General features: G+C 35.9%; 1 protein-coding gene across 1 annotated transcript in view; it reads right to left on the bottom strand.

Moving 5' to 3' along the window:
- Positions 1-15,218, bottom strand: part of PDE10A (phosphodiesterase 10A) — a 190,008-nt gene that overhangs the window by 102,596 nt on the left and 72,194 nt on the right. Inside the window, exon 2 of the mRNA XM_061991606.1 lies at positions 8,798-8,926. Within this exon, the coding sequence (XP_061847590.1) occupies positions 8,798-8,926 (129 nt within the window). The remainder of the gene's footprint in view (positions 1-8,797; positions 8,927-15,218) is intronic.

Below are 15,218 nucleotides of genomic sequence, written 5' to 3'. Positions count from 1 at the left end.
ACTCTCACACTGCCCATGCTTTATGGAAAACATTGACAATCTGGAAAGCTTCAAATTGTAAACTGATGAGAAACAACAAGAAAACTGGGAAACCTGTTTTCCAGTAAGATACTAAAAGATCATCCATGGCCTAATTTACTTGTGAGATTGAGAAATGACAAAATCACTATCTGTTTAATTTCTAATTCAGCTAAGCAGATAAAGGCAGAAAATTATTTAGTGAAGCCAGGCTTATAAATTAAGGAAAAGCAATATTTTTTCAATACACAGAAAAAAAACCCCGTAAATCTTAATCCAACCCTAACATCGATGCAACAAACATCAGTTTAAGTACATGTTGGGAATACTTGCTCTAGATATAATGTGATTAACATAATTAGTTCAAAAGGGAATCGAGGCCAAGTAGTGATGTCTACTTCCTTAGGCCAAATATCTCATCATTAAGGGATTACCCTCTGCAAACCCCTGATCATCTAAACAATTCTAAATATGCAGGAATTGCTCCAGAAAAACTGAAAAATCACCTCCTTCACCTGACCCACTCAATTATTATTTTTTTCAAACAATAAACTCTCACATACTTTAGCAAATTAGAAGAAAACAATCCAGAAATATCTTCAACTAATGTACCATGCTTATTTTTGCAGGTGTTTGGAGTTTGATAGTGATATCCATTTGAATAACAAAGGATAAAACCAGTAACTGCTTCAACAACAAGACACATACTGAACAAAAAACATCATCACCATTCAAGATCTCAGTATTCTCCACCAAGAGGCCATTGCTCAATATTTCTGAACACAAAAACAATTACTGATCTGATTTATATATCCTTTCTGCTAAATCTGTTTTCAGCCCAAAGGAGTAGCCTGACAACATAACAGAGAGTCCTCCCCAGTAAAATTAACTCACTTCTGAGATAGCTCTCTTCTTATTGATACAGGGAAAACAGTAAAAAGTGCATTGAACTGGTCACACAGGAATTAACAACTTCACCTTGTACAATTACACAATGCAGTTGATAATTTTTAAAAAGCAGCAGCACAATACAACAGTCCCACAGAAATCAGCCACAAAACTATTCTGCACCTGGGACTGATATGTGTCATTTTCACCACTCGGACTAAAGCAGAATTCCCATGTAGAGCTCTACCACAGCTCTGGGAAGTACCATCACTTCATCTGTCTGTCTCTGAAATATTGATACACTAATATACACTTTCTAGACACATGAAAAATGCCAATTTGCAAACTGCTCCATACAAAAGTCTAATGATCACTTTTCTCTGCAGAAGTAATATCTATATCAAATACACAGGGGAAAAGAGTCTTTGTGGTCAAGCCCTTTTGCAATTTTTCTGCAAAAAACACTCATAATAAAGACAGCTTTTACCAGTCTGGATATTATCCCAGAAAAGTAGAACCTGTCAGCATCATGACAGTTACACCGGTTCAGATCAACATGACCACCTAGCCCAACATCTTTGCTTCAGATAGCCGCTAGCAGCCTGAGACACAAGTAAGAACAGGGCAAGAAATTATTCCACTTGTACTAAGTGGAATGAGACTGGAAGATTCATCCTTTCTGTCTTATTTCAAGAAGTAAATTCCAAGAAAGGCATCAAAATACGTGAATAGTGAGGTTTGGTAATAAGAAGGATTAAGAGCTACTACTACAATGTCAGTGGCGCAAGTCACACATTACCCAAATCATTCCCAAGTTCACTCTTGCTTTTTGTCAAGTATTTGTTGCCTGCTTTGGATATCACAAATATAAACACAGCAGGGCTGCATCAGAATGAAATAGCATGTCTGCTGCATTAAAGAAACATTAAGATGGTCCAATTATAAATCAAGGAGGTCACTAACATGCTACCATCAGTTACTCTTGCCTAGGTTGGGGAGATGTCAGACTTGCATCAAATTGTGGGGTATCACAACGGTGAGTTTCTCCAGCTTCTGAACATCCTTCATCTACAGTGCTACAACTATTACCCCTATGCTGCAGAACAGGTATTTCTGATTACTTAACATAGAAATGCACAGTCCTCAAAAACTAACAGATCAGAGGCTCCAGGTCTTTTTCTTTTTAATTTTTGCAGTGAACTGACATATATTCAGCACATTTAGACTCTTCCTGCTTACATTTATCTTTTCACACGTTCTATTCCTGCTTGTGCAAATGCATGGTAGACATGCTTTCACATACTTAACAACCTTAGCCTAAGTGCAGATAACATTCCTCTACACAGCATCATTTAAGAACAGGAATGAATCCTCTCTTTAAAGGAATAAAGGAATCACTATGATTTATTGTAGAAATGTGTACTTTAGTATTGCTTAACAATAAATATCAAGTCCAAACTTGCTCCACAAATAGCACCACACATCAATTCTTCAAAACTCACTACTTTCTCTCTCATAGGACTGTGGGAAATCTAAAGCAAACTGTGCTGATATCTTAATATCTGAAAGCGCAGCACCAGAAAAGAAACAATTTTCAGTCCATTCTGGATCACAGAACTTTTTTTTTTTTTCTTTTTTTAGCATTTCAGTGATGCAGCTTAGCAGAACTTTTCTTTTAGCATCGGCCTTAAAGGACTAGCAAACAATTCTCTCTCTGTATATAGTCTCAAAGTCTGGGTATGATCAAGTCTTTCACCATGTATCCTACTCCTCCAAATCCTTCTCTAGAACAGAAAAAAGACAAATTAGAAAAAAAAGATGACTTCTTTGTTTAAAGAAGGCAGTAGGCCTAAACAAAAATAGCTCAGGCACCAGAAGTACTTCAGTAACCAAAACCTTCACAGCTCAGCACATACTATAAAGTAAGAAAAATTACAAAAAAATCTTTTTAACTAACCAGCACAGAGCTCTATCACTTCTGTGCTCAACTGGCTCACTGAAAGCTATCACAGGTATTGCTAAAGCACATATAAGTACATTGAGAAGACCTCAAGGAACATGTGGGTGAGAGATTTTATGCAGATGTCTTTCCTTGTGAAGCCTACTCAAATTTTCTGTGAAAGCGAAGTTACTCATTTTCAAAGTTATTAGAATGAGTGTATCCAGATGACCGCTTCCAGGCCTCTGACAAGTTTAAAGCCATCCAGTGTACCAAATCTAGTTGCCACCTTTGCTCACTTCTAAGGCACACAGTAGAAAGGAAGGGGGAAAGGGTGAAAAGCAAAACGTCTGAGCTCAAAAAAAGGACAGAATTAGGGCTTAACTGGAATTCCAAACCTACTCACAGTTGTTACATTTGCTTTGCAAGAAACAAAATAAGAATGAGATACACCACGAGAATGTCATGCATTTAAATTGCTAACGAAGAACTACATTTTCTACTGCAGTCAGTTAAATTGCTAACGAAGAACTACATTTTCTACTGCAGTCAGCCAGAGTCAGACAGATTGCTTACAGTAATTACATAAAAGTAGCAATGAATACACTCTGATTTATTATGTAATAAATAAAAAAATAAGTAGTACTTTGAATGTTCATAAATGTCCTTTAACTGAAACAAGCGAACATGCTCATTTAATCATTTCTGTCATATTAGCAACAGCATATCCATCGAGTTGTGCTTATTTAACACTGACAGGATATTAATGGATACAGGAAAGCAAATCAGGAAACAGTTAAAAAAATAATGCCTGTAAAATTACTTAAAAAGTATTTTCACATTTCTGTTTAAACAACTATGTAAGGAAATATTAGAAAATGCTAAATATTTTACTAACATTCCGTAATACAGTCCCCCCTTGCTTAAATGTACAGCAGGTTGCAATATGCTATTAAATTCTAAATGCCATAAATAGAAATACTAGTCTTAGGATAGCAATACCTTGGACTTGCCCTAGGGCAATCAGCCCTACATTTTTTTTAAAGTCCAGGAAAAATTATGTGATGTCTTCTTGAGGACTTTACATCTTGAATATAAATTACAGCAGTATCGCATTAACATTATATGAAGCAATTAATTTCCCAATTTCTTCACCTTCTTTTTTTTTTTAACATGTCAGTTACAAAATTTGGGATTCCTGTAAATGCAATAAGTCCACTACACTTAACAGACAGCAACTTTTGTGTATAATCAGTGTCATATTGTGCACTGCATATACTATACTAGATATAATTTTCCATTTAATTTTTTTAAAATTATATTTAAGAATTACTTAACAACTGCATTTGTATGGTAGCAAAGCACCTGAAGTTTCCACTATATGTAGCTTTACATGTTTTTGGAAAGTATTGCTAGAAAAAAATAGTGTAGAAAGTTGTTGTTTATGTCTCCAGATTCAGCAATAATTAATCACATGATCATGCACTTTGATGAATATGAGAGCCATTCCCTTAGGGAAGTGATAGCTTTTTTCCCACAGTGCAAAGGGTGATACAAGCAGCTTCCCATGCAGAAATCCTGAGTCAGTACAGTTTGTCCTTTCTTCCCATGCAAAACCGATATTAAAAAATCAGGAAAGACACCTGTGAAGTTCAGTATCAGCAGTGTAAAGGATGGACACTTGTCTTATAATTAATGTGCTTAGACTCTTCTTACTGTCATGGTGGTGAAGCCACAATTCTAAGGTTGGAGTTCCTATTTTTCTGAAAAGTTTGCTGGGAGATGAGGAGCTATCCAGCAAAGCCTAAATCTTTCATGATCTTACAGCTCTTGCTACAATAATCTGTTACTTTTGCTTGAATTATATGGAAGAGGACAAATGGAATATGTCTTGTGAGTTCTGTGAGTAATATATTCAAGCATCTAGAATAGAAAAAAAAAAAAATCTCTTTCTGGCAGATTAATTCTTAAAGCCCATTGAAAAAAATCTTTAAATATGTATCTTTAATGAATCTTTAAAGAAAAATCATGTATCTTTTTGTTATAACTGACAGCAGCACCTCAAGTAAGATGACATTTATGAGCAAAGGCACTTTTTACTGTGTCCACATGAAGATGTCTTTTTAATCTGTGAACTTCATAAAACTTCCCATGATGCTATGATTTATGAAGTACACACAGATCTCAGACTACAAGTAATAGGCCTAATTAATAAATAAGTTTCTTACATAGCTAATATTTAAATAATTTTGAAAGATGGTAAAAATGAACCCAGAAATTATCTAATCAGTTCTTTAATCAAGACAACTTCTTGCTTAAATTTTGCTTATAAAAAGAAAACCAAAAATACTTTGCATAAGAAGCAGTCCAGTTTGTACTGCAATTTCATTCAGAGTCATGCCTAACTCAGACATCATCTAGATAGGAAAAATATAAAATTCAAGTGTTAGTTTACTACAATTAGAGTTGTTTGGAAATGCTATGTACAACAATACAAGGCTTGGGTGTATTCCAGGCATGTATTATACTGGTAGATAATAGTTAGGGTTCAAAATGTTGCAGTGAATACCCAACTATCAGTTTGAGTAGCATTCCTTCCCACTGCTATCTTTGCAGGCTCTCTCCAATATACTAAAAGAGAAAAATAAACCACAAAAAAATCCAATCAGAAAACCAACCTAAAGACCCAAAATATTTCCTCTCATAATCCCAGGTAAATCACCATCAACCTGTCATAAGCGACTTTCACTCCAACATTTACTGTAACAGATACAAGATTTATCTAGTACACACCGATGACACAACTCATGATATTTTAGGATATAGTTACACCTTAAGCACTGCAGTATTTACTGATTGCTCATCATTTTGATACTTCATGGTTAAAAAAAAAAATAATAACCAAACCAAAATTCACCTAAAGTAACTAATTCTGTGAATCTCAGTCACAGATATATTTTGGTTCATTTAAGTCCAAATTGGACATTTCAGTTTCTGCTCATGCTAATGAAATTCAGATAAACTACGCTGGCTGCTGGCCCACTGACTTCTAGCCGAAGAGTACACACAGCTGGATGCCTGTAAATTTCTGCATGATTGTTCCGCGTCACAAATGTATAAGAGTACAGACACTAAGTCAGGGATCTCAAAACAGCATTTTGCCTGCCTGGCAACTTTCTAATAAAAACAAAGCTTATTTTTCTGTCTGTATCATATTACATGATTTGAACATTTGTAAAGAAGACTAAACTAAAACAAGAAGCATAGAGAGAAAATTATAGCCCTATTGATGTAAAGTGACTTAGGCTACATATTCACTTTAAGTCACCATAGATCCATGCTGACATCATAGAATTAGTTCCATCTTGTCCTCATCTTATTGCCAGCATTACTCAGGCAGTAGGGTTTATACATATAAAAAACTGACTAAATCATCTAGCAAGTTTCTTTCCTAAAAATGATGCGTTCTGACAATTTAGGATGTTTTGCTATCAGACATGAAATTTTTATACCTACAGCCTTTATCTTTCTACAGGAAAATTACATATAATGTTAATCAGCATCTGTTTAATCCTATACACGTTTGATTTTTCTTTTTTACTTGGCAAATGCTGTTTTAAATGTGGCTCTGCTTAATTTCATCTAAAAATGCAACATTAAAAAACCCACATCTGCATTAACTACCTTGGGTGTAATAAATTCAGCCACCTTGAAGACCACTGTCAGCAAAAGGGAAGGCAGGGAGACCTGCTTGACAATAAAGCTAAATGACAATGATAGGCTAACTGTTGCATAACACTTGACAACAGTTTGAGGAGAGCTAGCCATAAAACAGAAGTGTAAGAAAACAATAGACAAATCACATCATTGCTGCTATTCATGTTCAAACTTCAGTAAGACAATGATCAACAGTTATTGCTTTTGTAGTTTCCTATAAAGTTTATGATTATTTTCACAAAAATGTATTTTCAGGTAATCCGCCCAAACAGGGGAAACTTTGAGCAAATGGTAAGAAATTCCACTTAGCAATATGAGATTCTTGAAGCTGAAATGTTATCCAAAGCAGCCATTCACTTTTATCGTGAAGATCCTTAACCCATACTGTACTTAAAAAAAGCAATGATTTCTTACAGCGATTGCTTTGTTGTGACTTAGTCAATTCATAACAGTTTTTCTGATTGCATTTGTGCATTAGACAATATCTATCCTCAAGTGTCACAAAGTATTAATCAGGTCTATTGCTACAACTTGCACGTATCGAGACAATCCCAGGCACAAATTCAGGCTGGGCAAGGAATGGATTAAGAGCAGCTCCACAGAAAACAGGCTTGCGGCTTTGGTGGTCAAAACTGCATAGAAGCCAGCAATGTGCGTTTTTGTCAAAGAAAGCCAAACATATCCTGGAGTGCATCAAAGGAAGTGTGACCAGCAGCTCAAGGAAGAGGGTGATTCTTTCCCTCCACTCTAGTGAGGGCCCATCTGTCGTGCTGCTGTGGGGCCCCCAGCATAAGAAGGACAAGGACCTGTTGGAGTGAGACCTAAGGAGAGACAACAGAGATGCTCAGAGGACTAGAGCACCTCTGCTATGAATACAACCTAAGATAGTTGGGATAGTTGGAGAAGCGAAAGCTCCAGAGACCTTACAGCAGCCTCCAGGTACCCAAAAGGGGCCCACAAGAAAGCCAGAGGGGGACTTTTTACAAGGGCATGTAGTAATAGGAAAAGGGGAAATGGCTTTAAACTGAAAGAGGGTAGATTCAGATTAGATGTAAGGAAGTTCTTCCCTGTGAGGGTGCTGGGGCACTGGAACAGGTTGCCTAGAGAGGTTGTAGGTGCCCCATCCCTCGAAGTGTTCAAGGCCAGGTTGGATGGGACTTTGAGCAACCTGTCTAGCAGAAGGTGTCCCTGCTCATGGTAGAGAGGTAGAACTAGATGATCTCTGAGGCCCCTTCCAATCCAAACTATTCTAGGATTCTATATTTTTCCATTACTCAACCTCTTTACACCAATAAAAAGGTACTACCACCTTAGTATCAGATATATAGACTTTGCCAGCAAAAATAGCTTGATGTAGCCTTTTCTGTCACTTACCCACTATTTACTTTTTCTGTTATTCTACAGGGAACATTCAGTTATTGTCTAGGAAACAGCAACAGTCCTTCTATTTAAAATGGGAATTGTGACCACAACTCAAATCCCAAGCAGCTTAGACGTCAGCTGCAAAGCAATGCACACACGTAATAAAACCAATGTTCCTTTCTATATCTTCTTGTTAATTTCCTCTTTCACATTTTACCTGGTGTGTTCCTTGTATGTACCTTGATAAAAGCTTACATTTACACACAATGTCACAAAATTATTGGATCATTACAAAATTCATGATCATTGTCCACCCGGAATACCTTATAAGGGACAGTTTTCTGGGTCTACTAAGTGAGGCATTATACCTAAAGTAAACCAAGAGAGACACTTCCAGAGTTCAACACATTGCTTTACAACCTCTGTGTCAATGTTTGTATGTAAAAGGGATATAATATCTGTTGCAAGTAGGGACTTTTGAGATGGTATATCCATCTCAAAAGCCTTATGTCCTGCAAGCACTGCATATTTTAAATTCAAAACTTAGTAATTTCTGATCCAAGACGACAAAATTTCAAAACATAAACCAATATAACATATTACAAGTTGGTGGAATATTATTTGCAACTCAAAATCATAAACAGAACCTTCAAGATGAGTACCAGCACATTCCAAAACAGAAATGCCAAAAGGCTGAAAATATTTTTTTAAAAATGAATTTTAACCTCTTTTGTCTTTCAAAAAATGAAGAAACATAGACATAAAAATGATACTAATAAAGTTTTACCAAATTGAGGTTTCCTTTTTAAAATCTAAAAAATAAGAACTGAACTGTTCAAAGATGAATATTAATCACATATAAAAAAGACTTACCTTCCTGTCTGTTATTTTTTCTTTTTAGCCATTTTTCCACAGTTTCTGCACTTACACTTTCTGACACAAACTCATCCAGTACCTGGGGGTGAAGAGAAAGATAGGCCTTCACTTTTTCATCTGTTAGACCTGAAAGACAGAATATTAATTGATTACATTATTAATATTACATTCTTCATAACAAACAATACTTACCCACAAGGAACAATTAATATTCTTGTAACATATCAATTGAACGCATGCCTAGTTACATTGTCTCCTCTCAGACAGAATAATACCCAGTCAAAAAAAAATGAGCTGTCAAAGAAAACTGTAGAAGCAAAGCATATCCATAATCCAAGCCAGAAATCCCTACAGCAGTACACATATTGCCTGGGAGAAACTGCCATGAAGGAATTTATCAACACAGTATCATAGAATCATTATGGTTGGAAAAGACCTTTAAGATCATTGAGTCCAACCACTAACCTAACACTGCCAAGCCCATCACTAAACTAAGACATCTCTCAGCATCTCACCTATGAATCTTTTAAATATTTCTAGGGATGGTGACTCCACCACCTCCTCCCAGGGCAGCCTGTTCCAATGCTTAATAACCCTCTCAGTGAAAAAGTTCTTGCTAACATCCAATCTAAACCTTCCCTGGTGCAACTCGAGCCCATTTCCTACTGTCATAAAGAGGACAATATGTCTTGATTGATTGTGTACAGGATAATTTATTTATAAACACGATGACTATAAGTATTATTCTAATATTACTTATTTCCAAGATATGCAGGATGATATATTGTTAAAGAAATAAGGTAGAAGGAGATAGAAGAAAGTAAGCTGGCACTTCTTGTAGGGATCACATTAAGTATACTCACTGCAAGTGGCAGCAAAATCAACAAAAACTGTTATGTAACACCAAAATCAAATGCAATTTTTAAATATTGGAGTTAAGTAACTTTAGAAATATAAACTGTTTCTGTATACATGCTTCCATTGCCTTAGTAATTCACAGTTATTGAAATAAATTAATTGTAGACAAAAAGCCTTTACAGTATCTGGAACAAAAAGAAAACTTCAGCATACATTTCATGAAATGAAGGAAAATTCAGAATCTTAGATCCCTGATATAATAATAAAATTACAGTCTGATCACTTCACAAATTCTCTGGACAAAACCACTGGCTGCAGAGAGGTGAACTCAAGAGCACTGAGGCTTTCCGAGGGAGGGCAGGAAAGAAGTGTACCCATCCTGGGGAACTAAGCTCCAGGTTGCCACAAAAGAAGCATGCATCCAAACTACAAAAGCCTTGATGAGATCCAAGAAGTAATAACTGATGAAATGACTCTAAATACACTTTCTCCTCTTGTGTGGTGTGTGTATACAAAAGTAATTGCAAATTCTCTGCTGATTTTAGGATGCTTTCTGTAGAACAGAAACTCCCTTCTGAACAATGCTGACTTCTTTTGGAGAATATTCCTGCTATAAAATAAAGTCCATTTTCCCATTTTATGCTTCACACAGCATCAGAACATGCTGAAAACAGCTATAGTGTAATTTAAATGCTAGTCAAAGACTGTAACCTTTTAAATGTCTTACAAATGTTTACTATGAAAGCCTTTAGGAAGCAATACCAGAACACAAACCGACAAATCCCGCCTGCACGGAGCCAAACACATCGCCACTCTCCCCACACCAACTGTACCACATCATTCTCACTTAATCTCTGGATTTGGATCACTTGAATCAGAAGGGCTAAGTGAGATTCCTGATTTTCATTTGTAAAAAAGAAAAGGTTATTCCTAAATCAGTAAGAGCACGCAATTATCAGCAACTGGTGGGAAAACAAAAAAACAAAACCCCACTATTTTGATTATCTAACCTTTGGTGACAGAAATGCTGTAATTTTTTAATTCTGAAACATGTAAAATATATACATATTTGAGAAGTCATAAGCAATGATTATTGACATTTCAATAAACAGGACAATAATACACTCAAGAACCAAAAGATTATCGTACCAGTCAGGTATAATATACAGAATTAGAAACAAACAAACAAAACACAAGCTAATGCTGGTTATTAGTTTTTGTGTTACTAAAGTATTGGTCTTAAGTATTTTGGGCAGCAAATTTTTTAGCATGCATCACATTAATTAAAGTGGAGTATTTCTCCACTTTTAATTTCCTCTCCCCTTGCTACTATTGGACCTGTAGGCTAGTAGAGGGAGTAGTCTACATCTATTTTCACAGTGCTATCTACACAACAGGGAGCTTCTCATCACCTCCAGTGAGGACAGGACTCCTCTCATTCTTTTTCATGAGTTCTTGCACAAAGCATAAAGTATATGCATCATCAGTGTCTGACATAGTAAAAGGCAGAAGTCCACACAAACATATCTGTGTGGTCTAGACACTTTCTCATAAATAGCTCAAACATAAAGTCCTCCTGCTTCTTTTCATGCACTCTCAGAAAGCATTGCTGCTTGCACTTGGAACTTGCCTGTCCTCTGACAGAGCTGTAGCAGTTATCATGAGAGACTATCACTTAGGAGGGCTAAACTCTGGCCAACAGGTAAGCATACCCCAGGTCAGAAAGCCTAATTCTTCTGGGAATTAAAGGAGAAATCCACATGTGGATTGAATGTCCATTCATTCCATTTATGCATTGGAGTTTGCCTTCCTGATTCATACATATATCTACCTTAATTAAATACACACACATCCCCAAATGACCTTTCTCCCCTGTATTCTTATTTTAAAGTGATAAACCCACATTTAATTTCTGATATCTTTCTGGTGCGAGTTGCTATTGCCATGTTTTATGCACACATTATTTATTCTGGATTTGTGATTAAACAATGAAAGTGCCAATAAAAATAGCATGCAAGAGGGCCCACATATTTTAGATAAGCTCTTCCTTTTTTCATTTCTCTCTGGACAAACTGTAGGCAAAGAAACAGCCCAGGCTGCCTGACACTTGTGCTAGCTCAGCAGCAGCTCGCTTCCGGACCAGCATACCTGTTTAGGTTCTATGTGCAGATCTTAATTTGAAATTTCTCTTTGGCCATGCCATCTGCTTTTAAAAGTTTATTCATACGCACAGAAAACATTAATTAAAGTTGGTTTGCTTTATTTTTTTTCTATTTCTTGGCTATCCCTGCCTGAACAGTAAGTGTAAATACAGCTTCTCAATATATGCAGGATTTTATGCAAGGTTTTCACTTTATTCTGTTGTTTGTGTATCCCATTTAGTGTAGGGTAGGGTGATAAAAAACTGGCAAAGCTCGATAGAAAGCAGAGGGCAGGAGACAGCCTGTCCCCCCAACACCATCAAGGAAGTAATTCCTTGATCAGTGAAAAGCCTTTTTACTGCCAGAGGGAATGAGCTTTCCAGCACAATATTCATTCAGGGACATCAGGAGTGGGAAGGGTGAATCAAATGATAGCTAAGAAGCATTTAGATTTAGTTATAGTATTTCGATTAACTGATATATTGGTGCACTTTACCAAATCAACAATAGTCTTATTTTTCTCCTTTGTATATGCCTCAGGCTCGAGCTAGTCATCTAATTTGGCATAGCTCTTGTCAAGTCTATCAAAATGTTTGGTTTATGTTTTGTGGTTGCGGTTTGCGGTTTTTTTTGGTGGTGGTGTTTGTGGTGTGGGTTTTTTTTAAATAACTCCCTGGCTTTCAATGGAGCATGCAGTAAGAGTGTTTTGGTGTTGCTTTGTTTGGTTTTGTTTTCCTACATAAAATATAAAAAATAGGGGTTTTTTGCACTGAAATTAATAATAGAAATATATATATATATAAAATAGAAGATATAATTATGAGTGGATTTCATCCCTTTCTTAGTTTTAGTAAACTAACCTTAGAAAATACAAATATTGCTACTAAATATCACAAACCAGTAATATCAACATAAACTAGAAAGCTTAACATTTGCGATAGTCTGGGTTCAACAAATAACTATCTTTTCAGTGGTTCTATGATTAATACTTTAAAAATAGGCTTCATTTCACTAAAGGAAAATAATACGGAAACTTTTGTTACCATAAGTTAGCAAGTTTAGAAGTGCTATTAAGAATGAGACAGTAATTCACACAGATTATGAAGCACCAAAAGAAACTATACTTTCTTTTTATTTCTTTCAACAGTGTACCAGGACTAGATCATTTAGGCTTCAAAAGTGTAACTAGGACTTTGACTGATTTTATTACTACTTATTCTAAAAGACAAGCAAAAACAAAAACCCCAGCATCATCACTTTCCAATATATCTGTATTTCTGTGTCTCATACAGAGACTATGAGTATTGCAGGCTGTTTGATTAAGTGATTTCTTGGCCTGCTCAACCTTGGATTCCTCTTTTGATCTACCAGTAAAGCTTTCATTTCCAACATTTCATCAGTGATACCATGTAGAACCCTAAAAAGAGATCGACTGAATTCACAGAGCCATCTACCACTGTCCAATGAAAGCAAACCAACAGTTCCAAGGTCAAAAAGAAAATCTGTAGCACTAAAAAATTAAGATAGGAGAAAGTTAAGGAGCTTTCATTGCAGATGGGAGCACTATGCAAACAGATAATTTTACAGCTACTGGCAGAAATACTTTTCAAGAAGCCTCAAATGAGAGAAGACAGTTTCCAAATTAAATGTGTATTTGAATGATCAACAAATGATAAAGCATAACAGCAGGCAGAGCTTATGAAATTAGCAAGATGCACATAATAAATTTGTTCATATTCACCGTGTTGACTACCACAATCCTCATAATGTCTATGTTAGGGTTTAAGAGTGACAGAAACTGTAAACACTGTTAGTCTTATACAATGCTGTTTCTTTCAAGCTGAATATTAACAGTTAAAGAGGAAAGTATAAAGCACTGTTACTTCTATCTTTTTTAACCGGATGTGGCAAAGTATATCAAATTCAGCATATTCGAAACTCACTTTACTGGTTTAAATTGTAATGGCACCAACTGCAAGGCAACATGGTAGACTTGTCTGCACCAGTAAATTGAGTATGTCTAGAGCTGTTCCCTAACCTGAAACATACCAAGGGCCTTAATATAACTTCCTCCATGCTTACAGTTTTGCTCTCTTGACCTCCATTGATGAAGATGAGGGAAAACAGGAACAGGAATATATGCTGATTGCCTGCTGGGAATGATCCCTAGCCTGTTGCTACTCCAGAGCAACACCTGGGACCTCCCTGGGACATTACCAGCTGGCTTTGGCCAATGCACTGCCAAGAATCACTCTAAAAATATCACAGCATAGTCAAAAAAATTCCAGTACATAAGCACTAGCGTATTATTGAATCGATTAATGGATCCACTCTGACTCTTAATCCATGTCATATTGCACTCTTGTCTGAGAATAGCTTGACTGAGCTCCGTATAAAGCAGGACTGTGAATGAGCTGAAACAACTGAAGCCTAGAGCTATGTTTAAAAATTTGCTCTATTTAGCAACATGAGTCAGTCACATCATTAGCAATTCTTGCAATTTTTTCATTAGTGTTGTGATATTAGGTCTTCTTTCTAAAACCACTAGCTTAATCAAATCTCACGATTAGGCAAGAATTTTACTTTTCATCTACAGTTTCTGGTTCCTACACTGGGAGGTGTATGGGGACGCAAGAGAAAATGGAAAAAAATTTGATGAGCCAGCCTCATGCTTACTGAGACTCAGCATTTTATCCTAGAAATGCTACATTCTGAAAGATGTACTCACTGTTTTCCTCAAACCCTCTGTAACCGTGTTTGATGCATATGACATACTTTTTGCACAGTTAGCTAGGAGCCCATGCTTTGAAAAAACACATTGTGAGGGCATATATTTATCAATATAAGAAACTGGATGGATTTTATGTACTGAGAAAACTTTTATTAATAAAGACGAAAGGAAATAACTGGAAATGTTACAAGTGTTACATCTGTTGACACTTAAAAAAAACTAAAAAAAAAACACCCCAAACAAATAAACAAAAACTCCACAAAATGGCTTGTTTGGTTTAATAAGAAATTCTTCCCCAAAACTAGAGGGGCCGCAGATTCATCATAAATATAGGCAAATTCACAATTCTGGCAAGGAGGTAAAAATATATTGTGTTACATAAAAAATCCACAAGCCAAGGGAAGAAAAAAATCTATCAAATCATGATGACAAACACTTTCCAGATAACATATTAGCTGAAACAGAAAACAACCTTACCTCAAGTGCAAGTGGGGAAAAAATTTATAATATTGAAATAAATTTTCTCATCTGAAATATCAAAATGAAGAGATGCATAACATTTCCTCACAATCAACACTTGAAAATACTTGTATATAAAAAAAAAGAAGCCTTAAAAATATCCGAAAATAATCCAGAAGGGCAATAGAACACAACTTTTCCTGTGTTCTCCTTTATTTACAGTTGTCTT

Source organism: Colius striatus, chromosome 2, assembly GCF_028858725.1.
Source record: "Colius striatus isolate bColStr4 chromosome 2, bColStr4.1.hap1, whole genome shotgun sequence".
Classification (NCBI taxonomy): Eukaryota; Metazoa; Chordata; class Aves; order Coliiformes; family Coliidae; genus Colius; species Colius striatus.
Note: the sequence above shows the minus strand (reverse complement) of the source record. Positions and strands in the feature narration are given on the sequence as shown.